The sequence below is a fragment of the Hirundo rustica genome, chromosome 20 (assembly GCF_015227805.2).
Source record: "Hirundo rustica isolate bHirRus1 chromosome 20, bHirRus1.pri.v3, whole genome shotgun sequence".
In the NCBI taxonomy this organism is placed as follows: Eukaryota; Metazoa; Chordata; class Aves; order Passeriformes; family Hirundinidae; genus Hirundo; species Hirundo rustica.
The window spans coordinates 3,025,403-3,051,118 of record NC_053469.1 but is presented as its reverse complement, the minus strand read 5'-3'; the positions used below and the strand labels follow the sequence as shown (position 1 = coordinate 3,051,118).

General features: G+C 50.6%; 1 protein-coding gene across 2 annotated transcripts in view; it reads left to right on the top strand.

The window, feature by feature from the left end:
- Positions 1 to 25,716, top strand: part of COL5A1 (collagen type V alpha 1 chain) — a 135,310-nt gene that overhangs the window by 70,713 nt on the left and 38,881 nt on the right. For both annotated transcript variants that reach the window (XM_040082973.1, XM_040082972.1), the window contains exons 12-27: positions 2,434 to 2,508; positions 4,746 to 4,838; positions 8,077 to 8,133; positions 8,883 to 8,936; positions 9,542 to 9,595; positions 10,751 to 10,804; positions 12,419 to 12,472; positions 12,994 to 13,047; positions 14,372 to 14,416; positions 16,985 to 17,038; positions 18,364 to 18,408; positions 19,020 to 19,073; positions 19,583 to 19,627; positions 20,696 to 20,749; positions 23,239 to 23,283; positions 24,298 to 24,351. In XM_040082973.1, coding sequence (XP_039938907.1) covers positions 2,434 to 2,508; positions 4,746 to 4,838; positions 8,077 to 8,133; positions 8,883 to 8,936; positions 9,542 to 9,595; positions 10,751 to 10,804; positions 12,419 to 12,472; positions 12,994 to 13,047; positions 14,372 to 14,416; positions 16,985 to 17,038; positions 18,364 to 18,408; positions 19,020 to 19,073; positions 19,583 to 19,627; positions 20,696 to 20,749; positions 23,239 to 23,283; positions 24,298 to 24,351 — 891 coding nt within the window. The remainder of the gene's footprint in view (positions 1 to 2,433; positions 2,509 to 4,745; positions 4,839 to 8,076; positions 8,134 to 8,882; positions 8,937 to 9,541; positions 9,596 to 10,750; positions 10,805 to 12,418; positions 12,473 to 12,993; positions 13,048 to 14,371; positions 14,417 to 16,984; positions 17,039 to 18,363; positions 18,409 to 19,019; positions 19,074 to 19,582; positions 19,628 to 20,695; positions 20,750 to 23,238; positions 23,284 to 24,297; positions 24,352 to 25,716) is intronic.

Below are 25,716 nucleotides of genomic sequence, written 5' to 3'. Positions count from 1 at the left end.
GGCGGGGTCAGCACACCCTGGGGCAAGGCTCATCACAAAATACCTTCACCTTCCAAAACCATCCAGCCTTGAATCCCCAAGGAGTCACTGCCCTCAGGACAGTTTTGAGCCTCAGAAGCGCAGCAGGATCCCTAAAAATCCTTATTTGGCTTCTGGGTAAAAATCTCATTTGGCTTCCAGGGTGCTGCTTTTCCCAAGCACTGCCTTAATTCGGAGAGCCCCAAAGCTGCAAGAAACCTCTCCTATTATGTAATTTTCTGACCAGGGCTGAAAAATAACCAGGGATAGAGAGAGAGAGACGCATGGTGAATTTTAAGGCTCAGCGCTGCGGGTCCCACCCTCGCTGCCTGCGGCTGCAGGACCCCCCACACCAACACCCCCCGGTTTCAGCTGAACCATTCCATGGGAACATCACCCCGGGCTTTGCTCTCAGCCTGGCATTTCAGAGCACTGCGCCAAATGCAAGCTGAGGTCCCCATCCCTGGCTGCTGTATTTCAGCAAATCCCCGTTCCCATAAGGAGAGCCGCACAGATTTACACCCAGACCCTGGCAGGCTGCATTTCTTCCAGGCATTCATGAATTTAAATTTCCAAAGTGCTTTATGGGTTTGATTTTCCTCCGTTCCTGCTGCCCACCACCCCCCTCCCAGCCCCTGCTGGTCCATTCCACCAGGAAAAGACCTCCCACACCCAGCCTGAAACAAAAAGAGGCATTTATGGATAAAAGCACTGCATCAACATTTGTCAGGAGAGATAAACAAGCTCGGCCCTGCTCCATCACATCGGCTGGAGTTAAAGGAGGAGAGGGAGAGGAAAGAAAGTTTATCACATAAAACAAGCCTGGCCTAAATTGTCCGTGGCATTTCTGCTCCGACAGACGGGGCTGGGACGGGATCTCAGCGGGGTCGGGGACTCCGGGTGGGTTTGGGCCAGGCTGAGCAAACTGTGCACATCCATCCTGCCCGGGAAAATGGATGTGCTGCAGTTCTGCTGGGATTTTTCCCGGTGTTTTCCCGTTGGTCCATCCCCGGCTGCAGCGCTGTAATTGCAGGCTGTCCCTGTGGGGCTGGGGACAGCTGGGGACACGGCAGCCCTGGCCAGCCTGGGGCAGGGGCAGCTCCTCACCCCACCAGGGCTGGGCTCTGATTTGGAGCTGGAAACCTCGGCGTGAATGGTTTGGGGTTTTTATTTTGAGGGGAGGGAATGCGGGAATCGTGAGGATGGGCATGGAAGGAGAGGGAGCAGAGAGGCGTGGGGTGGGGAGATCTCGCTGGAAGGGTGTGGGGCAAGGATCGTGCACCAAATCCTTTGGTTTGGTGAGTCTGTTGGGTTGTTTTATTAAAATACTTTGATTTTCAGACATTTTGTTACCTATTTGTCTTGCCCTCCTCTCTTGTGCGGTGACCTTATGACTTTTTGGTGTCCCCGTCTCTGAGATTTGTGGCAGAATTTTGTATTTACATTTTTTTCCACGGGTCCCAGCAGGCTGCAGGGGAGAGCGAGAACTACAAAAATGTTCATCGCTTGCCCTTCCAAGGGAGTCGGTTCTCTACAAATTGATTTATTATTGGTGTTTCCTAACTGAAGGAGCAGCCAAGTCCTCAATCCCACACAACGAGCACTGGGGCTTTTCTTGGCCTTGTGGTCGAGCCCCTGTTGCCTTAAACTGCTGTGAAAATCACAATTAGCCACGCACATTGACGTCACCCTCATTTGCATATGGGATCGCTGGAATGAGGAGGAAATCTGGGTTAACCTCAATTTTTTTTTTTTCTTTTTCTTTTTTTTTTTTTTTTTTTTTAAATTGCCAGAGGGAAAATTGGCCACGTTTGATTCTTTATGGCTTCATCAACAGATCTTTTACTGCCCACTCGTTGCTTCAGTGCCAGTTAAAGATCCTGCGCTGGTGTCAATCAGCACAGCTCCGTGGAGATCCATGGATTTGGGCTCATTTACACCCCCTGCCAGGATCACTCCATCGGAGGTGGAGGGAGCCTCAAAGGGATAAAATTTTAAAGTAAAAATAAATTAAAAAAGACAGGAGAGAGAAAAATGAAATGACCCAGCTGATTGAACGCGTGCAGGAATGAATTTATCTCCATTTCTCTCTCGCTGACCCTGAGTTAGGAATTTTCATCTGTTTTTGGGGGGTTTTTTAAATAGGTTTTAGCAGATCCAACTAAACGTTGATTCCGTTCACTCAGAGCATTGCAGGGACTTGGATTGCTCACTCCAAAACTGCACGAGGCAGACCCTGGAAACAGGAGGGAAGAGGAGGGAATTAAGAAAACTTAAGAATAATTGGGATGCCCACAATTTTTGATGCCCGTCAATCCCTGTCATGACAATATCGTGACAGAACCACAGCTGTTAATGCATGGACGGAGCCAAAAGGATATTTTAGAAGTTTATTTGAATTTCTTCTTCTTCCAGGGCCCACCTGGACGCCCAGGTCTCCCAGGAGCAGACGGATTGCCAGGACCACCAGGGACAATGCTTATGTTGCCTGTGAGTACAAACAGAAATAAAAAAGGGTTAAAATGAGTCGGATTTCTTGGGTTTGCTGCTGTTTTTAATGCCCCTTCCTGCAGAAATCTCCCATCTCCTTCACCCCAAGGACACGTTTTGAGATTAAAGATGGATCCGGATGGTTCCCGGTGTAAATTGACTTCTTGCAAAGCACTGGAGCTTCTTCATTAGTCAAAAGCCAAGGCAGGTTAAAATTTCCAGAAGTGATGGATAATGATAAAAACCATGGAGTATCCCGAGGTGGAAGGGACCCACAGGGATTGTTGGGTCCAGCTCCTGGCACTGCGCAGAACAAGCCCAAAAATCCCGCCCTGTGCCTGAGAGCATTGTCCAAACATTTCCTGAATTCCGAATAAGCTGCGGCGTTTCCGACTGGACAGAGAGAGATAAAACCACAAAGAAACAACTGAAGACACCTCCCAGAGCCAAATTTCCAGGCAGAACCCTCTGTTCTACTCTCAGGAACCTCTAACAGCTCTCCAAAGCGCCAGAATTTCAACCACCTGAACTCATCCACCTCTTTTAATGACCAGTGGCCATTTTGTGGTGTTCTCCTCCTCCTCCACAAAGCCAGCAAATCCCAAATCAGCCTCGTTGGTCCTGGGGCACCAGAAAAATGTCTTTTTTTGACGTGAGACAACCAGCTGCTGGAAAAAAGCACTTCGGCACCAGAGGGGAGGAGTTTTTAGGGGAAAAAAAAACCCTCAGCACATTGTCCAGGCTCCAGAGGGTGACCCTGGGGAGGTTCCTGGCCCAGGAGCTCCACGTGGAGCTTTGCTGGCCACCACACCACAGTTGTTGGCCCCTCCAGGAGCCAGCCACGGGCCTGGGAATTGAATCTCCACACATTTCCCTGCCAGGCTCGTGTGGTCACACACCTAAAGCCAGCTGAGGTGGCACAGAGGTGACAGAGCTGTGCAAGGAGTGTCTGCAGCCGGGAGCGTCCCTCTTGCAAAACCTCCCGGCTGAGGCAGGGGCAGGCCAGGGAAAGTGGGGATTTTGAGGGTGGAAGGAGACTTTAAACTCCTTCTATTTAAAAACTGGGAAAATAAAACATTAATATTTGGGGGTTTTTGAGTGCTGAAGGCTCCTGGCTTGAGCAGCAGCCCAAGCTGTGGTGTTGGGACAAACTGCCACGCTCCAGCAGCGCAGCTTTGTCCAGAGCTGTGCAGATAACCCGGGGCAACCCCATCAGCTCCTCCTGGCCACCAGGGAATGCCAGGCTGGAACAGGGAATGCCAGGCTGGAACAGGGAATGCCAGGCTGGGAGAGCAGGGAGCGCCAGGTTGGGAGAACAGAGAATGCCAGGCTGGGAGAGCAGGGAATGCCAGCCTGGGAGAACAGGGAATGCCAGCCTGGGAGAGCAGGGGATGCCAGCCTTGGGAGAACAGAGAATGCCAGGCTGGGAGAGCAGGGAATGCCAGGCTGGGAGAGCAGGGAATGCCAGCCTTGGGAGAACAGAGAATGCCAGGCTGGGAGAGCAGGGAATGCCAGCCTGGGAGAACAGGGAATGCCAGGCTGGGAGAGCAGGGAATGCCAGGCTGGGAGAGCCCGTGCTGGTGCTGAACGTGGTGTGTGAGGTCCCCGAGCCCACAATCCCGCTCATTGTGTGCCACCCCGAGCTGGCAGCGCCCGGGACGCGCTCCCTTGGTGGCCCTGAGCCGGGAGACCCGAGGGCATCGGGGTTAATGGGGAGGGCTGGGAGCACTGGGATGGGTTTGGGGCAGTCGTGCTGAACGGAGCTGTTCAGGCTCAGCCTGGTGAGGGTGTGTTGAAATAAGTCGGCTGAGACTCCGTTGCGTCCACGCAGGAAAAGCCAGTTCTTTATTCACATCACTTATTTCACACAGTTTTCACAGACTTTCAAAGACACAAAAGGTGCTTTCCTTTTGTACTTCATTTGCTGGTCAGGAGGTGGTTTGTGTGTGCCTGCTAAGATTCAGGCTGTTCACGCTTTTCCCTTATGGGTTCTCAAGGAACAGATCTTATCCTTTGTACAGACACACTTAATTTTCAACCCAAGATTAGGTTGTTGCGCTAACGAACCTTTCATACCGGGATTGATTTCACACGGCAACTTGCAAATTTCTTTTCTTAGCTGCACTTAGAAGAGACGGCAGGTTAGCTATTTTATGGGGCCTTTCTTTTATAATTCTTCAACCTGTCTGTGACAAGGGTGGAGCCCTGACCTGCTTTGTCCTCCTTGCTCCCACCAGTTCCGCTTCAGCGGAGGAGGCGACGCTGGCTCCAAGGGACCCATGGTGTCAGCCCAGGAGGCACAAGCCCAGGCGATCCTGCAGCAGGCCAGGGTGAGTGGTGGCACCTGGGAGTGCCCAGGGTGGTTTGACCCTCACACGGGGCACCAGGAAATGTTGATTTTTTTAAAAAAAATTTCTTTTCTGGCGAAGTCGGGATTAAACGCTCGAGACGGTGTTTCGCGTTCGGTCTCAGATGTTTAATTCTTACCCCTAGTACCGCCTCACAAGGTGTGAGTTCTAGCTAACAAAGTGAAAAAGGGCTCTATCTCTGTCTCTCTACAAGGTCTTTTAAGGATACATTGTCCCATTGAGAAATGACACCTAAATTATTTTTACTTTTAACCCAATAACCGACCACCCGTATTTAGCAATGTGAGCTTTTCTGTCCAATTACAAAATACAGCCCAGACCCATGGAGAAGAAGGTGAAAAAGGACTCAGCCTCTGCCCTAAATCCTCCATCTTGCTTTATGTATATTACTATATTCTAAACCCTTAAACTCTGAGTTTTGCACCCTCTGATATCACACACTTCTATCCAAACTCCACACCCACAATCCCAGCTCTGTCACTCGATTTTGGGACCCTTCTCCACGGCCTCAGGTCAGTGCAGTGTTTGCCTGGGGGTCAGCTCCTGTGAGCACAGAAATCCTGGAATTCTCCGTGCCCAGGGTCCCACAGGGTGGCTCTCAGCAGGTGCCTGCAAAAGCAGAATAAACCTCTCACACCCCTGCACTCTCATCCCCCGTGCTGGTGGTGGAACCTCTCACCTGCCACGGGGTTGCGCCTGCATGATTTGGGTTTTTACCAGCAGCCAGTAAGGCTCCAGCTGATGGGAAGCTGGCTTTAATTTCCTGCAGACCTCTGGCAGCGGCCACACGGACCCGCCAGCTTTGGTAAATTTGTGTTTTGAGGGTCCCTGTGAACAGCTGGGGTCTGTGCTGAAAGCGTTTTCTTATTTTTGTATGGTTTCCCCCCCGGTAAATCCTAATAACGAAACCTATGTCGCAGACAGAAGCTGTTCCCAGCTCCCAGAATCTCAGCAGGCAGATTTGTAATTTTGTGTATTTATGTGGGAATACACGGTGACTGTCCCTGGAACGTTTCTTTCCTCGGACGACCTTATTGATTGATGTCCAAATCATCCCTGGCTCGCTGGTGAGACAAGACTGGCGCATCCCCAGCACAGCTCCCGCTCCCTGCCTGCAGGGACACCTCAGTGGAAGAGGCTTTGCGCTCATCTGCTCAAAATAAAACTTCATTTTCAGCCAGCGGAGCTCTGAGATTGTTCTTCCCTGGGTGCTCGTGGGAGCTTTTCCTGAGCGCTGATATTAAAAACCAGGGATGCAGAAGGAGCTGGGGGAGCCCCACAATCCCCAAACTGCTCTGTTTGCCCCCGTCTTGCCCCACAGGGAGCAAAATCTGCTGCAAACACACCCCTGCCACGGAGGAGAAAAATGTTTCGGGTGGCAGTTCCCAAAGGGACACAGCTCTGGGGCTGTTTCATCTGGGGACAGAGCCCACATCTGGGATGTGTGGATGGAGCTGCTTTGTCACTCAGAGCTGTTTGCGGGCTTTAACACAGCATTTTTTGGGGGGCTAAAATAAGCTAAAAATCCAATTTATTTCACTCTTAGATGGGATAAGACCCATTGGGATCTCCCCCCATGGGTGGCATCTGCCTCTGTTGGGTTTTTAACGAGGTGTTTGCCTTAGCTGGGAATTTTTTGCTTTCCATCCAGCTCCCCTTTTCCAAAGGAGTTGGATTATTTTTTTTTTACAGATTCAGGCAGAGTCCTGGTCCCCCCAGCCACTGCATTTTCCTGTCCATTAACCTTGTGCTGCCAATAATACCCTGGATTATGTTCCTGGTGTTACCTTGTCAGTCTTCGTTTCCAGCCTGCCCAGCGTTTTTCCATCAGCATTTTATTTTCCTGGGAAATAGGGGGTTTGACCTGATAAACGTTTCACAAGAGAGCATCTGCCTTCTCCAACCCTCTGCTTTTGTTCTTTTTTTCTTTTCCTTCTGCCTGCTGAAAATTGTGATTTACCAAAAAAAATAAAGAACCCTCCTCCCCTCATTCAAACACCCTTTTTTATTTAAATTTTCAGGTTTGGGGGGAAAATAAAAATTTAAAACCCAGATAAATCCTGGGTAACTTTAGGACTGTGGATGAAAAGTGCAATATTTCTAGAAAGGACAAAAATCAATTGTTTTGAGAATTTCAGCATTTTGGCTGAAAACCGTGATGCGGAAAGGGAAACAAATGTCATTTTTGTCAGGAGCTACAGGGTATGACAGGACTGGAGAACAGGGTCCTGCAGCAAGCATAACCTTTTCCATTTTTCTTGTTATCGCTGCTGTTAATTGCATTATTAGGTTGATTTATCCCCTTAAAATCTGGCTTTCATTGGGCACGGAATGTTGCTGGAGCCAGCAGTGGTTCAGAGCATCCCCCTTTTAATGGGGTGTTGTAAAAAGACGCCACAGAACCCAGCATTTGTGCAATATTTCTGCTGTTCCAAGCGCAATCACTGGGTAGATTTTAATTACCGGAGTACACAGATAATTACAGCGCTCTGGAAGTGTTGGATTGTCACGAGGGAGCAAATTGTCTGAGGGATGTTTTAAAGCGTGGCCCGGCTCCATTTCCCACCGTGGAAATCACGGGGTTGGTGCACGTTTAACACGACTCCTTAATTAGGGAGCTAAAAGCCCCCTGTGTTCGGTTTGAATCGGAGCTCAGTTTGGAGGATGTTGAGTTGTAACCAAAAAAAAAAAAAAAAAACAAAAAAAAAAACCCACCAAAAAAATGAAAAGGGAAAATTCCTCTAAAATTGAGCCACCGGGACAATAAGGAAAAAAAAAGTTCTCCTGAACTGAAGTGGGGTCATGAATATTTCTGTCCTCTCAGCAGATTCATGGACAGTCCAGGGGCTTTCGTAGGATAGCAGAATGGTTTGGGTTGGGAGGGGACTTAAAGCCCGGCTCATTCCAAGCACTTCCATGGGCAGGGACACCTCCCATGATCCCAGACTGCTCCGAGCCCTGTCCAGCCTGGCCTTGGGCACTTCCAGGGATCCAGGGGCAGCTAATCTGGGCAAGGAGAAGTTGTTTTCCCATTGGAACCCAGCAGCGGTTGGGCAGAATTCCCTGGGGATACGGACGTTGCTCCAAGGGTTTGTGTGCTGGGGGTGTGGAGGGCGCTGTGGCTGGTGGCACGGGGGTGGCTCTGTCCCCCTGCAGCCACCAGGACAGGCAGGGAGCCGCGTTTGTCCTTGTCCTGCAGCTGGCGCTGAGGGGACCGGCGGGGCCCATGGGACTGACGGGGCGGCCGGGCCCCATGGTGAGTGCTGGGACTGGGGCGTGGAAACGGGGAGATGGAACTGGGAAGAGATGGAAGGAAGTGGGAAGAGACGGAATTGGAGGGGTGGAATTGGGAGGGGATGGAACTGAGGAGTGATGGAATTGATGGGATGGAATTGGAGGGGATGGAACTGGTGAGGATGGAATTGGGGAGAAGGAATTGGGGAGATGGAATTGATGGGATGGAACTGGGGAGTGTTGGAATTGATGGGATGGAACTGGGGAGTGTTGGAATTGATGGGATGGATCTGGGGAGTGATGGAATTGATGTGGATGGAATTGGGGGGATGGAATTGCAGGGGATGGAGCTGGTGAGGATGGAACCGGGAAGTGAAGGAACCGGGGAGATGGAACTGGGGAGTGATGGAATTGGAAGGGATGGAACAGGAGGGGATGGAACTGGTGGGATGGAGTTGGGGGGGATGGAATTGGTGGGATGGAACTGGGGAGAAAAAACTGGGGAGATGGAATTGGGGGGAAGGAACTAGGGAGTGATGGAATTGGGGGGATGGAACTGGGGAGTGTTGAGCTGCTGTAGATGGAACTGGGGGTGCTGGAATTGTTGTAGATAGAACTAGGGGTGCTGGGATTGGTGTGGATGGAGCCAACCCAACTGATCCAGCTCCCTGTGGGCTCTGGATCCACGAATGGCTTTTCCTTAATGTAGTAACTGTCTTCCCTCTGGCTCTCTTGAGCGAAAATATAATAAATCCTCTTCTCTGTCCAAAGGGACCCCCGGGCAGCGGAGGACTGAAGGGAGAGGCTGGAGAAATGGGACCTCAGGTGAGTGTGGGACTGGGGGGAGCTGGAGAAACGAAGGGTGGAGCAGCCAGTCCTGCCTGAGGCTGTTGGGAAGCAGGGGTTCAGTCAGCCCAGGCCAGCTGGAAGCAGGAAGCTGTGGGAACACGGGTCTGGCATGGAAATGTCCCTCCAGGTGCCCAAATGCAGGCTCTGGACATGGTTCTGAGCCAGCAGCATAAAACTCTGCAGGTCCATTCCTGGAAAAACACCCCTGGAGGACATAAAAGACAATTTGAAGTGTGGAGAATTCACTAATGCTCAGGATATTGTTCTTGCAAGCCTTGAATCCCGCAGTATGGGAAAGTTCCCGTTTTCTGATGGCAAGGGAAGTGGCTTTTGGGATGCATCTCCACCACGTGCTGGCAAAAGCTTACTCATGGATAAACGCCCACAATTCCTGCCTGGAGATGCTCGGTCCTGACCCTTCCCCGTGTGTCTGGAACCACGGGCTCTGCTCCAGGGATTCATTTGGAAGCTCTGCTGGCCCTGAGAGCCCCAGCAGTGCCTGATGTGGGCGCTGGTCACTGGCTCTGCTCGTGGTCCCTCGAGGTGACGACATTTCTTCCTCTCTCCTTGATTCCCTGCAGGGTCCACGAGGCATCCAGGGTCCTCCCGGTCCGGCAGGAAAGCCAGGCCGCAGGGTGAGTGTCCTGGCAGCTGTGCTGAGCAGGCAGGAGCTGCAATTCCTGCTGGAAGCCGCTCCTGCTGCCAAACGATTCCTCAGCACCGCGGGCGTTGCGCAAGAGCCGGCCAGGCTGGGCTCGGCCAGGAGCTCTCCATCTGGGAGGACACAAACCAGGATGGGAGTTAAAATTTGGGAGGACACAAACCAGGATGGGAGTTAAAATCTGGGAGGACACAAACCAGGATGGGAGTTAAAATTTGGGAGGACACAAATAAGGAGGAGAGCTAAAATTTGGGAGGACAGAAATCAGGATGGGAGTTAAAATCTGGGAGGACAGAAACAAGGATGGGAGTTAAAATCTGAGACACAAATGAGGATGGGAGTTAAAATTTGGGATGCAAATGAGGATGGGAGTTGAAATCTGGGAGGACACGAGTGAGGAGGAGAGCTAAAATTTGGGAGGACAGAAATCAGGATGGGAGTTGAAAACTGAGAGGAGGCAAACCAGGATGGGAGTTAAAATCCGGGAGGGCACAAGGATGTGAGTTAAAATTTGGGACACAAATGAGGATGGGAGTTAAAATCTGAGCAGTGTGGGGGGAATTGAAGGCTGCACATCCCACTCTTTTGTCCGGGGGTTTTTTGGGCTGTAGCTGCACAAATGCTTTGAACTGGCTGGGAGTCCCCACTCCTGGCAGTGCGTGAGGAGAATCCGGTCCCAAGAATGGATCAGGTGTAAATCCTGCTCCGTTCCCATCCCTAATTCTGATTTTTCTTTCACACCACGATTGAACCTGGCAGAGGAAGGAAGGAAGGAGCAGGTATTGTGTGTGACCCAATTCTGCCTTCCTTGGAACAGAAACTCTCATTTCAATTTGCAGCCATCATCATCGTCGTTAGCATCTCTTAAAGTGTGCTGGGAGATCATTTTTTCACATAAAACCCATAAAAACTGCCATGGCCCATGCACTGAAGTGACTCCGCTGCCGTTTCTCTCCCACCTCTCATTAGCTCCAGGATATTGCCCCAAACACAGAGCAGGGATTTTTCCCTCGCCAAGAGAAGCTGCCTGACTTAAATAAACCCTCACTCTGGCTTAGCTAAACCCTGTCTCAGCCCCAGCTGTCCCTGTCTCTCCCTTTGGATCTGACTTTGGTGTTCTCTGTTGCAGGGACGAGCTGGCAGCGACGGTGCCCGGGGAATGCCAGGCCAGACAGGACCAAAGGTAGCGCCAGGGTTTTATGGATTTTGGGAATCTGCACCTTGTTTTCAGCAGGAATGAGCCGAGGGACCCATGGAGGAGGAGCCCAGCTTGCTTGGAGGAGTCTGTCCAGAGACTCCTGTGAAGGGCTGGAGGTTAGAAGAGGGAAGTTAAAAAACACTCCTGGAAGGCAGAATAGCAATTTTTTCTTTTCTTTTCCTGGGTTTTTTTTGGGTTTTTTTTTTTGTTTGTTTTTTTTTTAAACACCACTTTTTTTTAGTCTGGATGAAATACGCAGCAGTTGTAGAACAAACACTTTAGAATCCCAATTACAAAAAACAAACACAAAGGAGTGGCTGGAAAGCCTCTGGAGTAGAACCACCAAAAAAAACCACACACCTCTTAACCCAGTGAGGAAACGGAGGTGCGGTGAGGAATTTTAATATCCCATTTTTTGGTTTGTTTGCGGTTTTTAATTCGTTGGTTTTTTGGGTTTTGTTTTTATTTTTTTGGTGGGTGGAGGTTTTTCTGTTGGTGGTGGTTTTTTGGGGTTTTTTTTGGTTTTTGGTTTTGGGTGTTTTTTTGGGGTTTTTGTTGTTGTTGTTGTTGTTGACAAAATCCCTCCACCCCTCTGCGATCTGCTGGAATTATCAAGCCGGGGGAGAATTCCTGCTCCGCTGGCAGTGGAATGCAGGGAAGCTCTGCCCAGGGAATGGTGCCTTGGAAGGTTTAAGCACTTTATTACAGAGATACTTAAGGCTGCAAGAGATGGGGGGGGGATTGCAGACAGAGAACTCAAATAATTTACCCAGCAAAACGCTTTAATTAATGAGTGCCCTCCCCAGGGGAGAAGGGGATGGAAAAACGAGCAGGGCTGGGAAGGAGGAGGGAATTCTCTGTGAGCTCCGGCAGGGAGATGCTCCAGGAGCTGCCAGAAGGAGAGGGCTGGAGGTTAAACCCCAGTGATTCACGTGCCATAGATGTGTGAAAACACACGAGGTTCACTCCTGCACTGGGAAAATGGGATTTTTTTCCTCTCTCCTGGGTGTTGCTCCCTGCCCCTCTCCGGGCACTGGGAGTCACCCAGGGTTTGCTCCCCTCTGTGTCCTCTCTCTTCTCCAAGGAGCTGAGGCATTCAGGAAACAACTCCTTCCCGTCCTGGTTTCATTGAGAAAATGTCCAGAATTTATTTGGCTCTATTTCTTTCCTTGGGGGGATAGATGGGATGGTGGGAGAGCTCAGGACCTGTCGGTAGGTGTGGGGTTAACACGGTTTGCTCGTTGCAGTCCTTAATTCCACGGAATTAGAACGAAACAAATCATCCGGTTAGGAGAACCTGCCTAGAAGGGAGATGAAAAAGTCACCCAGGGGAGCTCTGAAATCCACATGGGAAAGCATTTCAAACGGGGGGAAGAGGGAAGAGTTTAACTCCAAATGACTTGGAGGTTTCTGTTTTGGTTTGGTTTTTTTTTTTTTCTTCTTTTAATCCATAACTTTGAGATCATCCCTGCTCTGCTGGAAGGTGAAGGCTGAATGTCTGAGGGAGAAAATCGATCCCTCCCCGGCACAGCAGGGAAGCAAACGGGAAGGGTGTTGGAGTGCAGCTGGAAATGAGCTTTAAACCGGTTTTGCTTTCAGGGTGACCGAGGCTTTGATGGCTTGGCTGGTTTGCCCGGTGAGAAGGGAAACAGGGTGAGTTCTCCTCCACTTCTGGCTGGGGTGAAACCTGGGAAGGAGGAGGGAGGGACTGGGAAGAGGCACAGGAGGGGATGAATGTCCCCCAGAGCCTGTGGGATGTCACAGCTCACCCCCAGCATCCAGGGGGCTGCAAAATCCCTCTGCAAGATCCCCCTGGGAAGGCTCCAGATGGGAACGGGGAGGGAAAAATGACCTTAATAAGGCAGCCTAAAAAAGGCAAAGCAAGAGGCAAAACCTGCTGTTGGACGGCGGGGTCGGGAGTGGGAACATTGCAGTTACAGTGGGTTCAGAATCTTTGGTTTGCAGTTAAAAAATGGGGGGGAAATGGGGCAATGTGGTTGTTCTGGCGGGCTGTGTGTCCCTGCCCTCCCTGGAGCAGAGAGGGAGGCAGCTCTGAGGGCACAGGGATCTCCAGCACGGAGAGAAAAATCAAATCACCAAAGGGCCCACCACCATTCCCTGCTGGTTTCCATCGCAGTTTCTTCTCTAAAGTGTTTTCTGCCTTTTTCTTGTAGGGTGAGCCAGGCCCCCACGGCCCCCCAGGGGCTCCTGGAGAGGATGGGGAGAGGGTAAGTCTGTCTGGGGATCCGGAATTCCTGAAAAAAACCCTGGAAACACGAAGCAGATGCAGCGTCAGGCAGAGGCATGGCAGGAGCTCCCAGTCCTTGAGCCTTTCCTGGGACTGAAAGCAGGGCAAGGAGATGGGAGATGGAGTGGGACGCAGAGTTGGGCTTTAAAGGTCTGGTCAGGAAACTCAGGTTTTGTTAAAAGAGAAAAATAAAACTAAAACAAAACCAAAACCAACCAACCAAACAAAACAAAACAAAAAAAAATCGCTTCTGATTTTCTAATGAATGTGTCTGATTTGAAATCCAGAGGGTGGCAGTGAGATTCGGGGAGCAGGAATTCCAAGGATTAAATTGTTCCCTTCTCCCTCAGTCACTGATGGAAGGTGTTCAGCAAAGCCCAGCCTAAGTGATCGCAGCTCTGGTTTAAGGGCAGAGCTTGAAAATGCTGAATCCATGGGTTCAACCCGAGGAGGGAGCGCGGATTTCCCAGGCTCTGATCCCCTCCCTCGATGTTTTCTTCCCACTTTGGGCTGTTTGTTTCCCTGGAGTGCTCAGACTATCACACTGGGGCTGGAGCGGGTTAATTAATCGTTCATTAATTGTAAAGTGCTTTGAGGCTGAACAGAGCAAAGGGGGAAAGGAGAGGCAGAACTTGAATCCCAAGGGGGAAAAGAAACAATTCCAGGCGTGCAGGGGACAGGGAGGGCAGGAGTGGGGAGGAGAGCACGGATTTATGGGCACGGGAGGGATAAATCCTGAATTTACAAGGGCTGGCTGCTGGGGCTGATTCCCTGACGGGAGCCTCGGGTTTGGGGTGATTTAAAAGCAGCTCAGGGGAAGCACCATTGGATAATTTTGGGGTTTGGGGGTATCCAGCAGGAGATGGGAGAGGAGGGATGGAGAATCACCCTTCTCCTGGTTTGTCTGAGGAGCTCTAATTTGGCTAAATCCCATTCCCCCCCTGCCTTGCCGTTCAGTCTGGTGTTAAATCTTGTGGCTCTTGTCTCACCCGCCCTGAGCTGTGCCTACAGCCCCTTTGTCTGGTGGCAAAACCCATCTTTTTAAACAGCATTCTGTTTAAATTCTTCAGGAATTCTGAGTTCTTCAGGAATTCTGAGGTATCCTCAGCCCTTTCTAGTCCCTGGTAAACTCAGTTTTAGTCCTCAGGCTCCCAAGGTCAGTCCAAACCCTGCCAGTCCTCGTGGGAGCTGCTTTCTCTGTGTGAATGTTATTAAAAAAGGACAAAAGCCCTGTGAGGTGACTGAATTAAAACCCATTTTTTTTTTCTCTCTCTCTCGCTGCTTCTCTCCGTGCTGCTGCCCAGGGAGATGATGGAGAAGTTGGGCCCAGAGGTCTCCCTGGAGAACCTGTGAGTATCCCCTTCCCGTGGCTCCTCACCCAGCTTGGGGCATGGATTTGGGATGGAAAAGGCGTTTTTGGGGCTCTCACGGGGGAGCTTTGCCCTGAGATCCTGCAGGGGTTGAACTCAGCTTGAGCGGTTTGAGAGTGGCTGCACTGGAGCAGCTCTGCTTTGCTTATTTTCATTAATAATTTTCACTTATTTTCACTCCCACAAAGCTGGGAGTTCTACTGTTGGTTTGTTTGTTTGTTTGATTGATTGATTGATTGATTGATTGGGGGTTTTGTGGGTTTTTTTAAATGAAAGAGAAAATTATCATCGGTTTTGTTTGCTCGGACAAAATCATAACTGTAAATGTAAAACTTAGATTAGTGTCGTTTCTTTCCTGTGTCCTTCTCCCTGGTTTGGGATGGAGGTAATCAGGCTGGGGTGGAAATCAGGCGTGGTAAATGGACACAAAATACAGTTTTTGTGAGGGTTCATGGCAAATTCCAGCGAGAAAAGGGTTTTATCTCAGGGCAGTGGCATCTTCACCTCACGGCTCCCACTCTCTTTGTCCTGGGCTGTGTCAGTGACTCCTCCCAAACCTCAGGATGAAATCCCGGCAGGATTGAACTCAGGGAGACTTTTATATCTGACTTCAGTGGGGTCAGTGTCCTGCTCCCAGGGCACAAAACCTCCTAAACCTGCACTTTGTCGATGTTTGGGCCCCACGAGCAGCCGGAGGAGGAGCTGGGAATTCCTGTGAGGATGGAGGAGATCTCAGCGGTGCTGGACAAATTCTTTGGACCGAGCCAAAGAAACTCTTTCAAGGAGAAACCCAGCAAAAAAACCCCAAACAGGCAGAGAGTTGGGCTGTGGATTAAACACTGAAAAAGCATTTTGCCCCCTAATACTGAGCATTTCTCACTTTCCTGGCAGTGCAAACTCCTGCCTGCTGCAGCTGTTGGCTGCTGATTTCACCCTGAACGCATTTCCTTTGTTATGAAAAGAGCATTATCTCTCATTTCCCTCCAAAGCTCCGATTTTCTCGTGCTGGGGCCCGGCCTGGTGGCCTGAGATTAATTGATGGGAATTGCTGGACACAGTTCATGGGAGAGAGGGAAGGGTTGGCATTTACAGACTCGCTGGAACTAAATTATAGACAAGATGTCTGATTAACTTCTGGGAAAGATTAATCAACTCAGCTATCTCCTTAGCACACGTCCAAGCAATAACTTAACAGCTTATTAACTTCTTGAAAGCGTTTATGTGCTCAGGTAACGCAGCAGCAAAAGAGGAGCTAAAACCAGGGTAAGGCACGCAGGGAAATTTATTTTTATTTCAGCAGCCTGAGTAAAAATCTCTGGGACGGCCAGGATAAAGGGAATTCGGCATTACAGGGAATTTTGCTGTGGGTACACACACCCTAAAGCTGGGGGTTTGTCTCAGCCAAAAGGAGATCATTCCAAACGTGGCTGGAACCAGCGGTGGGACTCCCAAATGGGTTTTCCCTCATCCTGCTCCATTTCCTTGCCCTCTCCAGTGGAGTTTCTGCTCTGGATTCGTGCAGGGCTTCAGCCCAGGAGGTCTCCAGTGGTTGGGGCAGACCCTTGGATTCATCCAGTTTTTTGCTGGAAGCTGCAAATTTTTTTTTGCAGGGTTTGATTCCCCATGATCTCCCCATGACGAGACATTTCATTAACGGCTCCTGTTCCACCCTGTGACATTTCATTTTAATTCCTCAGCCCTCCCTGCGTCATAAAAAGGAGGCTGTGGAATATTTGGGCAGACAGATAAAACTGCCCATCAGTCAAGGATGATTTTTTTTCCTGCGTGGCAGGGAAGGAGCTCCATCCATACAAATTCCTGATGTTCCCCTCATTTCAGGAAGGGGCTGTGATTAAAATCCTTCCACTCCAAACCCCCAGTGAGGGCTCCAGGAGGGGCTGGGCTGGGATTTCCAAATATTCCCTTTGCAGGAATACAAATTCTCCTCCTGGAGAATACAAATTCTCACGCGGAATGAGGAAAATACAAATTTTCCTTATTCCATGTGATGCTCCAACGCCGCCAGTTTCCCTGAAGACAGGGAAAGGCAGGAACGGAAGGAAAACACCAGGAGAGCAGGAGTCCTGAGCTGTTAATGCTGGAGGACCCAATGCCTTTCCAAATGAACATTTATGGAAACCTTTCCCAGCCTTGCTGAGGCGTGTGGATTGTCCATGATAAAAATCTCAGTCTGGAGGGATTTTTGGGATGATCCACGGGTGTCATCAGGTCATGACCCTTCCTGACTTCCCAGCTGGAATGACTTGGCTGCAAAGAGCGTGGGTTACAGGGTAATCCAGGATTAAATTAATTCTAAAAGAAAGTTGGCTCAAGGGGAATCTGTTCCCACGCAGGGAATCCGTCTCTGTGCCTGTGCCATTTGGGTTTACAGTCGAGGGCTCTGTGCCCACAGGGTTTCTCTCCCAGTTTGTAGCTCAGGGAAAGCTGCTGCCGCGCCCCCAAGGTCCTTTCAAACCCTGCCCAGCGTGATGCTCATCCTGACACAGCAGTTCTCAAGTTCTGACCCTGTTTTCTCTCCCCCCACAGGGACCCCGAGGACTGCTGGGCCCCAAGGGACCCCCAGGACCCCCGGGGCCACCGGTGAGTTCCCTGCTGCCCTCCCCAGAGCCCTCCACCCAACCAAAAACCCCCTCAGCCGCCCCAGCAGCTCCTCCAGCTGCATCCTCTGCCACATCTGGGCTGCGAAAAGCAGCGATATCCCAAAAAGGAGCTCGGACTCTGCCCTGCGCCCCGTTTCCAGTGCTGTCACGTCCGTGCACGGCAGATTTGCCCCACCTGAGTAAATATTAATGCCTCGCTCAGGCTGGGAGGGAGGAATGGGAGCTGTCAGCACAGTGCCTTTGACTCCTGCCTCGGGGCTCTGGAGCTGTTATTTGGGAATCCAGGCCAGAGCTGAGGCTGGAGCGTGTGGGATTTTATCCAGGGGTCCTGGACCTTACACACCCAGCCCCGAAGCCAAAGGGGTCAGTGTTTAATGGGGGGCATTTTGGGCCTCTCGCCCCTCCTGGGACGTGGTGACAACTTCGCTGTGAGCTCCTGGTGCTGCTGGAATTTGATGAGCAGGGATTGAGCTCGGGATTCGCTCCCAAGCTGTCGCGTCTCCCACGGATGGGATGTTACACCCCAGAGCAAGGGATTTTCCTGGAGAAAAGGAAGGTCAGGGAAGTCTTCTTCTCTCCAGCTCCCCGGCAGGAGGTTGTGAGGAGGGGGATCAGTCTCTTTTCCCAAGTAACAAGCGGCAGGATGAGTGGAAAAAGCCTCGAGTTGTGCCAGGGGAGGTTTAGGGTGGGTTTTAGGAAAAAGATTCTTCCTGGGATGAGCTGTGCCCAGGGAATGGAGGAGTCACCATCCCTGGGGGTGTTCCAAACCCACCTGGGGACGTGGTTTGGTCATGAACACGGCGCTGGGGCTGCGTTAATGCTGGATTTGAGGATTTTAGAGGTGTTTTCCACCCTGAGCAATTCCATGATTCTGAAATGGTGGCGGGGGGACGTCTCCACGTTCCCCTCTCAGTGAGGGTGCTCAGGGAGTGTTTGACCCCAGCTGATTTTTGGGTTGGCTCCAGTAGCACGGCTCTGTCACCTCTACCAGCCAGGAATTTTTCCCTGTTTTCCTTTGCCACTCCATGCTGGGATGCAATCCAGCCAGGATTCCCTCGGCCCGGTGCTGGTTGTGCCTCCCAGGCAGGTTAAACCAAAGGGGAAAGCACCGAAATGACTTTTAAAAATTCACCTGGATTCACGGAATCAGCTGCTTTACCAAAAACCTTTAGGAAATTATTCCCTTTCCACGTGGTCCAAAGGGCTTCTTGATATTTTTATTATTTTATGGCAATTTCCCTGCTTTTTGTGGTGTGAAATGATGAGATGTTTTCTCACTGCTGTGTTTTTTCAATCCTTTCAAAGGGTGTGGCTGGCATGGATGGACAAACAGGTCCCAAAGGGAATGTGGTGAGTTCTCCCCGCAAATTTTTACAGGCAGTTCGGATTTTCTATAGGGCGAAACGCGAAATCCTGTCAGAATACATTCGCTAATTGCTTTTTAGCCTGGTCTAGATTCCTATCAGAGCCTGTGAAAAACACCAGGAACATCTTCCTACAGCAGATGGATGTTAATTTATTGTCATTTCTGGTGGAATTACACGTTATTTCTCCATGAAAGATGAAACGTTTTTTCCTCAAGACGCTAATGAATATCCAAATACTGGCATTAAACTGAGAGGGGAAAAAGCTTTCTGGGGATGGGATGGGATGGGATGGATTCCCTGGAGAATAAATGCAGATCCAGCTGGTGTTAGAGCCTTGCTCGGCTCCTTTGGGTTGGAAATCCTCGGAGAGGAGTCAGTTTGCCTTCAGGTCACTTCCCCAGTGGGAAAAGCTGTTTCCAGGAGCTCTTGGTTCCTGGGAGAAGGTCAGAGGGGGTTCGGGGAGCTGTGGGAGGGTGTGGATCCAGCTCAGGTGTGTCCAGGCAGTTGGAATACAGGGATATGCCTGGGGTGACCCTGGAATTGTGGCTCCAGCTCCTTCTCACCTTCCCCACCTTCGCCCTTGTCTCCTCACAGGGCCCTCAGGGCGAGCCAGGGCCCCCAGGACAGCAGGGGAACCCAGGGGCTCAGGTAAGAGCAAATCTCCTTCTCCACAGCTGGGACAACGTGGGGAGAATTCAGCACCAGGAATGGGAGCGGCATTTTGGGAGATTCGGCTCGAGGAACCATTGGCCAGCCCAAAATCTTCACACAAATGCTCCCGGTGTGGGATCCCCCAGCTCCCCGGGATCTCTTTGGCCAAGTCACATCTCGTGTGCCGGTGTCGAACGTCCCAGTGCCCAGCTCCTCCAGAAATCCAGGCTTTTCCCATGGCTCTCGGGGAATCCTGCTCCTCAGAGCATCCCTGTGTCCCTCCTGGGCTGCCCACACTCCTGGCACCTTATTGCTCCTCGCAAGGCGCTTTGGGAGTGAACAGAGCTGGGGAAACCCCCAGCCCTCACAGGCACTAAAATCATGCAGGGCCAAGGTGCATTTGGAAGGAATAACTTGCTCCTTAACGACCTTATTTTTTTTTTTTTTTCTTCTTTTTTTTTTCTTCTTTTTTTTCCCTTCTTTTTTTTTTTTTTTGCTTTTCACAGGGTCTTCCAGGTCCACAAGGCGCCATCGGTCCCCCTGGAGAGAAAGTGAGTTGAAATTCAGCTCTGGCCTCCCTCAGCCCCTGGATTTGCATTTTGCTCCCTCAGCTGCTCCTTTGCCCCATGTGCAGCATCTGTTTGCAGCCGTGGCCATGAAAGTCTAATGCCTCTCATTCCAGACAGAGGGGAGATCAAGCCAGCTCGGTTTGCCTCTAATTCATCATATTTGCATTCATTTCCCCTCTGAGGAGAAACATTTTGATGGCAGCCTGTGGTAAAACACGAGGAGAGGATTGAAAATCGCCTTTTTCTGTGGGTTTTGGGAGTCTGAGTGGGATGATAATGGGAAGAGCCCATGGATCCTCCTCTCTGCCGCTGATTTTCTGGCTGTCCACGTGGGGTTGGTGCTGGCCTTGGACCAGCAGGATTCAAAGAGGGCGAAAATTCCCCCCAAGAGCTCTGGGACCAGCAGGATTTATAGAGGGAGAAATCCAAGATCTCTGGGACCAGCAGGATTTAAAGGGGAAGAAGTTTCCCCCAGGATCTCTGGGACCAGCAGGATTTAAAGGAGAAATTTCCCCCAAGATCTCTGGGACCAGCAGGATTTAAAGAGGGAGAAATCCAAGATCTCTGGCACCAGCAGGATTTAAAGAGGGAGAAATTTCCCCCAAGATCTTTGGGACCAGCAGGATTTAAAGAGGGAGACATTTCCCCCAAGATCTCTGGGACCAGCAGGATTTAAAGGAGGATCTCTGAGCTGTGTTAGGGCAGCCATCCAGCCAGCTGGGGCAGCTCCTCTCTTTTGCCATTTTTCACCCCAAAAACGGGCATTTCTTGGTGCTGTGACCCCGCAGTTTGACATCCTCGCCTTGTCCTCCCCCAGCTGTGCAGCAGCCAGGGTTTTTGGTGCCTGGAGCTGCCGTGGGGCTCTCCCTGCGGCATCCTGGCTGTGTGTGAGGTGCCAGAACACCCAAATAAACGGATTCCCTACAATCTCTGGCAGCTTTTCCATCCCTGCAGCCTCTCACAGCTGGGAAAAGCAGGAATCGTGGCTGGAAATCGCCGTCCCGCCATGCTCTGGAGGCTCTGATTGATTTTTTTTTCGTTTGTTTTTAGGGCCCGCTGGGCAAACCCGGTCTCCCTGGCATGCCTGGTGCCGACGGGCCTCCGGTGAGTGCTGCTCTCCTTCTTCCCTGCTCGTCCTGCATCCACCCACCCTGGGAACGGGGAGCCCAGGCGTGACCTGAGCCCCTCACAGCTCCACAAGAGAGAAGGGGGAAGGGGTAAAAGCAAGAAAAGCCGTGGGGTGGGATAAAGGCGGTTTAATGCGGAAATAAAGAGAGTTTAGAATGGGAGAAAGGAGGGTTTAATGTGGGAGAAAAGACAGTTTAATATTGGAGAAAGACAGTTTAATGTGAGAAGAAAAAAGGTGGTTTAATGTGGAGAAAAAAGGTTTAATGTGGAGGAAAAAAAGGTTTAATGTGGAGAAAAAAAGGTTTAATGTGGAAAAAGGCATCATCCTGCAAGGTCAGCTCGGCCTCCTCGGAGGCTGGGATCAGTTTGGGAAGCCCCATCACAGCTTGGCTCACCCTGGGTCCTTCTCACCATCGCTTCGGGCCTCTCCTTGCCCTCTTCTTGCTCCTCCTCTGCGTTCTGGATGCCGGCAGCTCCCGAGGCAGGGATGGATCCTCTGTGTGTGTTTATTCCCATCCTGGGGAGCTCCTGCCCCGGCCCCGGGCGCTGCTGCGCAGGAGCGATAAGGGCAGGTGGAAATTACCTGTCAATGTTCCATTCTCGCAGCTTCCCCCTCCCTAATCCCGCTTTAAACATCATTTGCTCCTCGCCCGTAGAAATCAGCCTCAAAAAAAAGAAAAAAAAAATGTAAAATCACCGGCCTTTCAACCCGATCTCATTGTTACCCATCTCAGAGAGAATCCATTTAAGAATGAAAAGAACCCGCAAAATGGGTTTTGCTCTGCAAACGCGGAGCGCGGCCCGATTTAAAAAAGAAAAAAAATAAAAAAGAAAAAAGAAAAAAAAAAAAGAAAAAGAAAATAAAGAAAAAGAAAAAAAATAATATGAGGAAATACTACATTTCCCACCCAGGGATCACCATTCCTACGGAGGGCACTTGGAACATCCGTACAATTGTTAGCTGAGTCAACAGAGCAGCTCCAGCAAAGCCCAGAACGTCTGTAAATCTGTAGGTTTTGATGTGAAATTCCCGCAGCAGCCTCCGGGGAGGTTCTGCTGGAGAAACTCTATTTTTAAGCAGCCCGGAGGCTGTGGAGGAGCTGCAGAGAGGCTGTGCATGGGCAGGGACCTTTCCCGCAGGTGGGCAGCCTTTGAGGCTTCGGGTTGCTCTTTCCAAGGACAAAAAAAAAAAAAAAAAAAATTGTTCTATTTATAGAAGTCTGTCTCGGAGAATCCCTGCAAATCCCTGAGAGCTGCTCATCAGTCTGTGATCTCCAGGGCAGCCAGGGAGATGGGCACGGTGAAAATGGGGAGGATTTAGCGCAGGGTGGACCTAAGCTTTTGAAATCCCTCGGCAGGTTCGTCCGGGAGCTGAAGGCAGGAGTGGTTTTACGGATCCTTTGTGCCCCGGTGCTCTCGGTGCCATTAAAATCACAGGACAAACTGAGATTTGGGCTTTTCCCCCTCGTTTTGCTGATGGAGGAGTGACAGCTGTGGTTTTGTTCCTTTGTTAAAGCAGCCTGGTTCGGGGACTCGCTTTGTCTGATATTCCCTTCTGAAACTGATGGAAAACGCTCGTAACTTTCTTTGTTACACTGGTAGGGATTTGTGTATTTCAAGGAGAGAGTTCACTGAAGGAATGGCTCTAGAGCAGCTGGATGTGCTTCCATCATCCTTAGAAAACAAAAATCCCTGGGTGCGCAGCGAGTGCCCTTAGGGCTCGTTGATGTCGTAGATGTTGCCAAACCAAAAGTTATTTTCCCTCCCAGCTCCATTTCGGATCCAGCTGCAGGGAAACCCCCCCAAACCTCTTTCCTGCATTCCCCATTTCCCACTGACCCTCCCCGCTCTACCTGAGGCAACTCACACTTTGATTTCTGACTGCCTTCTCCCCCAGCAAAAAGGCTCTGCAGGCTGGTGGTGGGAACGCGCTGGAAACTCTGGGATGCTGAATTATTCAGCACCAAATCCCAGGAGGAATGCTGGCCAGCCTCCAGCCAGCCTCTGTCTAGCAGGGATGCAGGTTAGCTGAGCACTTGTCATGGGATCTGGTGCTGGGCTCCAGGAATTACAAACTTAATGAGGGGCTCTGACCAGGCTGGGCATCTTGTGACCTTCACGAGTCTCCTGCCAGCAGGGTTTTATCTGTGTTCCTACCTGCGAAATCGCCGTGCTGCTTTCCTGCTGTGCTCACCCAGGTGCTGTGCAGAGAATGTGCCAGAATGCTTTGTGCTGGGAGGTGCTGAAGGGGAAAATTAGAAATAACCAGGTGGAAAAGCCCCGAGGATCCAAATGCTGCTCTCTTCCCTTTGGGAAAAGCAAGGCGGCTTCACGGGGGGCTGTTTGTGTCACTTGGAGCTTCCTGGGGAGCAGCTGCTCTCTGCCAAATAAATCACAGCTACCAAAGCATGAAATGTGCTCCAAACCCCCCAAAATTCTCATTTCTTTGTCTCTTTTATCCGTAGGGTCATCCTGGCAAGGAAGGTCCTCCTGGAGAGAAGGGGAGTCAGGTGAGTGTCCACAAAAGCCTCAGCTCTGCCAGGAGGAAGGTCAGGGCGGCTGGCTGGAGATGGATCTCCACAGGGATGGGCAAGGGAGGTGCTGAGAAGCAAACCCAGCTGAAATCTGAAAGCTGAGCCCAGATTTGATCTCCGGGTGTCTCTTTGGTCTGAGCTCCTCCCAGCTCTCCTGGCCCTCAGAGCTCCACTGAGCAGCACACGCCGAGACCGAGCCTGGGAAGGGAAGCTTGCTCTTGACAGACACAAATAAATATCCTTTGTGGCTCAGGGAATGTAGAAAATAGATTTTTTTTTTTTCCTCCTTCCTCCCCTCCACGTCCTTCTTTAACAATATATTTGAGATTATTGCCAGGGGCCAAAGCCCTTGAATTATGCACTGTCCAGGAGATTTGCCAGCTGCATTCCTGCTGCAGCCCAGGCCCGCAGAGAGCACTGCACTTGTCAAAAGCCTCTGCTCAGAGTTCAGCCAGGCTGGGTGCACATCCCGGGGTGCTGCACACAACCCACGGGCAGATCTGTCCCACTGGCGTCACAGGAGGCTGAAAATTCCAACCTTTCCTCTGGAGAGACCAGGCTGGTTTGGGGGTGATCCCTGCGCTCTGTGATGGTCACCAGGATGCTTTGGAAGCAGGGAGGCAGCGGAACATGTTCCTCCTGCCTGCTTTTCTTCAACCCAAAACATAAATCAGGCTGGCTGTCTAAATCCTATTTCCTAACAAGTTGTTTTTATCCTGGCTCTCCTCATCCTCCCTCTGCTGTTGGATGGATCTTTGCCATCAGCTCAGCCCTGCTCCTGCAGCTCCCTGGGCTGTTTTGGGGCTATTTTGGGGCTATTTTGAGTTATTTTGGGACTATTTGGGGCTATTTTGGGCCATTTCCAGGTGGCTGCTGCCATTCCTATCCCATGCTGGAAACAAGAAGTTTGTTTTCCACGCCTTTTCCTGATCACTGCACCTTTGGGTTGGTTTCTGACGTGTTTTTCTGGTTTGCATCTCGTCCCCTCAGGGTCCCCCAGGTCCTCAGGGCCCCATTGGTTATCCAGGACCGCGTGGAGTCAAGGTAAGGAGATGCAGGAGCAGTGTCCACGTCACTGGAACTCTCCAGCCTGCTCTGGACACTGCTGGGGGACACAGATGTCCACTCAGGGTCACCTCGGTGACCAGCAGCATTTACTGCCTCAGCCAGACTTGGTCCAGCGTTTTATCCGTGGGGATCACAAATTCCCTGCTCCTCAATAACCCCAGCTCAGCGCTTGGGAGGGATTTCCCTCGTCATTCTTCCCAGTTTACAGCCAGAGTAAAGCTCAGCCACGATTTCACGAGGTTAAGAGCAGCCTCTTCCCAACACAAAGATCACACTCCTGATCCCAGACCTCGCTAGGCAGAGCCGGAGTGTCTCAGCCACGTGCTCTTCCACGGATTCAATTCCAGCTCCTGCCTCATTCCTGCTGCTGCTGAGGCCCTGGGGGATTTTTTTCCCCATTCCCCTCGGGTTTTACACCCATCAGGATGCATTAACTCAGGTGCAGATGCATCCTGCATCCCAAAACATCCCCTGAATCCACAGGGATCTGCACTGGCAAACACAAACCCGGCTTGGGGAGTGAGGCAGGTGAGGTTAAACCCTCTCAAACCCATCTGCTCTTCCACCTTCAAACTTTGTTCAAGCAGAGCGAAATTCCGGCTCGTTCCTTGCAGGGCTGCAGAAGAGGACAGAGCGATCCATTAGGGAATGTTGGATTTCCCATTAAAGTGGAGCTGCTCCACGTTAGAGGGAGTTAAAGAAATTGTGTCCCATGGTCCAGGCCCGGCTTCCTACGAGCAGCGTTCCATGAACTGCACGAGCCTCCAGCTTTAGGAAAAAAAAAAAGTGTCTGATTGGATTTGTAGCCATAAATAACTTTTAGATGTTTCCTCCCTTACCACGGCCCTGTTGCGCTGCACAAATCATGATGGATTTTTAATTATATTTTCCCTTGACATGCTAAAAGGAAGAAAAAAAAATTAAAATACTTAAGCAAAATATTATTCCTTAAAAAAAAAAAAGGCGGAACAAAAATGGTGTTTTTTCTTGTGCTGGTGTGGATACTGATTTTTTTTCCCAGTTTTTTATGAAAAATATAGACAGAAAAGAAATTTCACAGTGAATTTTATCCCTGGGAGCAGAACTTATGGATGGAAACCACTAACCCCACCTACCAAATCCAGACAGCAGAAGTTTGGGACCATAAGCTGCTCCCTGATGAGCCAAAAGCCAGAGGGCAGCAGCTGATATTTAATTAATAACTTGTTTGGGAGCACCACAATTTGCAGAGATACAATTAAACACCAAAGAAAGCTGAAATCACCGCAATTAACGGCGATTTTTAATTTCTTTGCTCTGAACTTCACCCATGCCCTGGTAACATCTGGGTTTCTCTCTCAA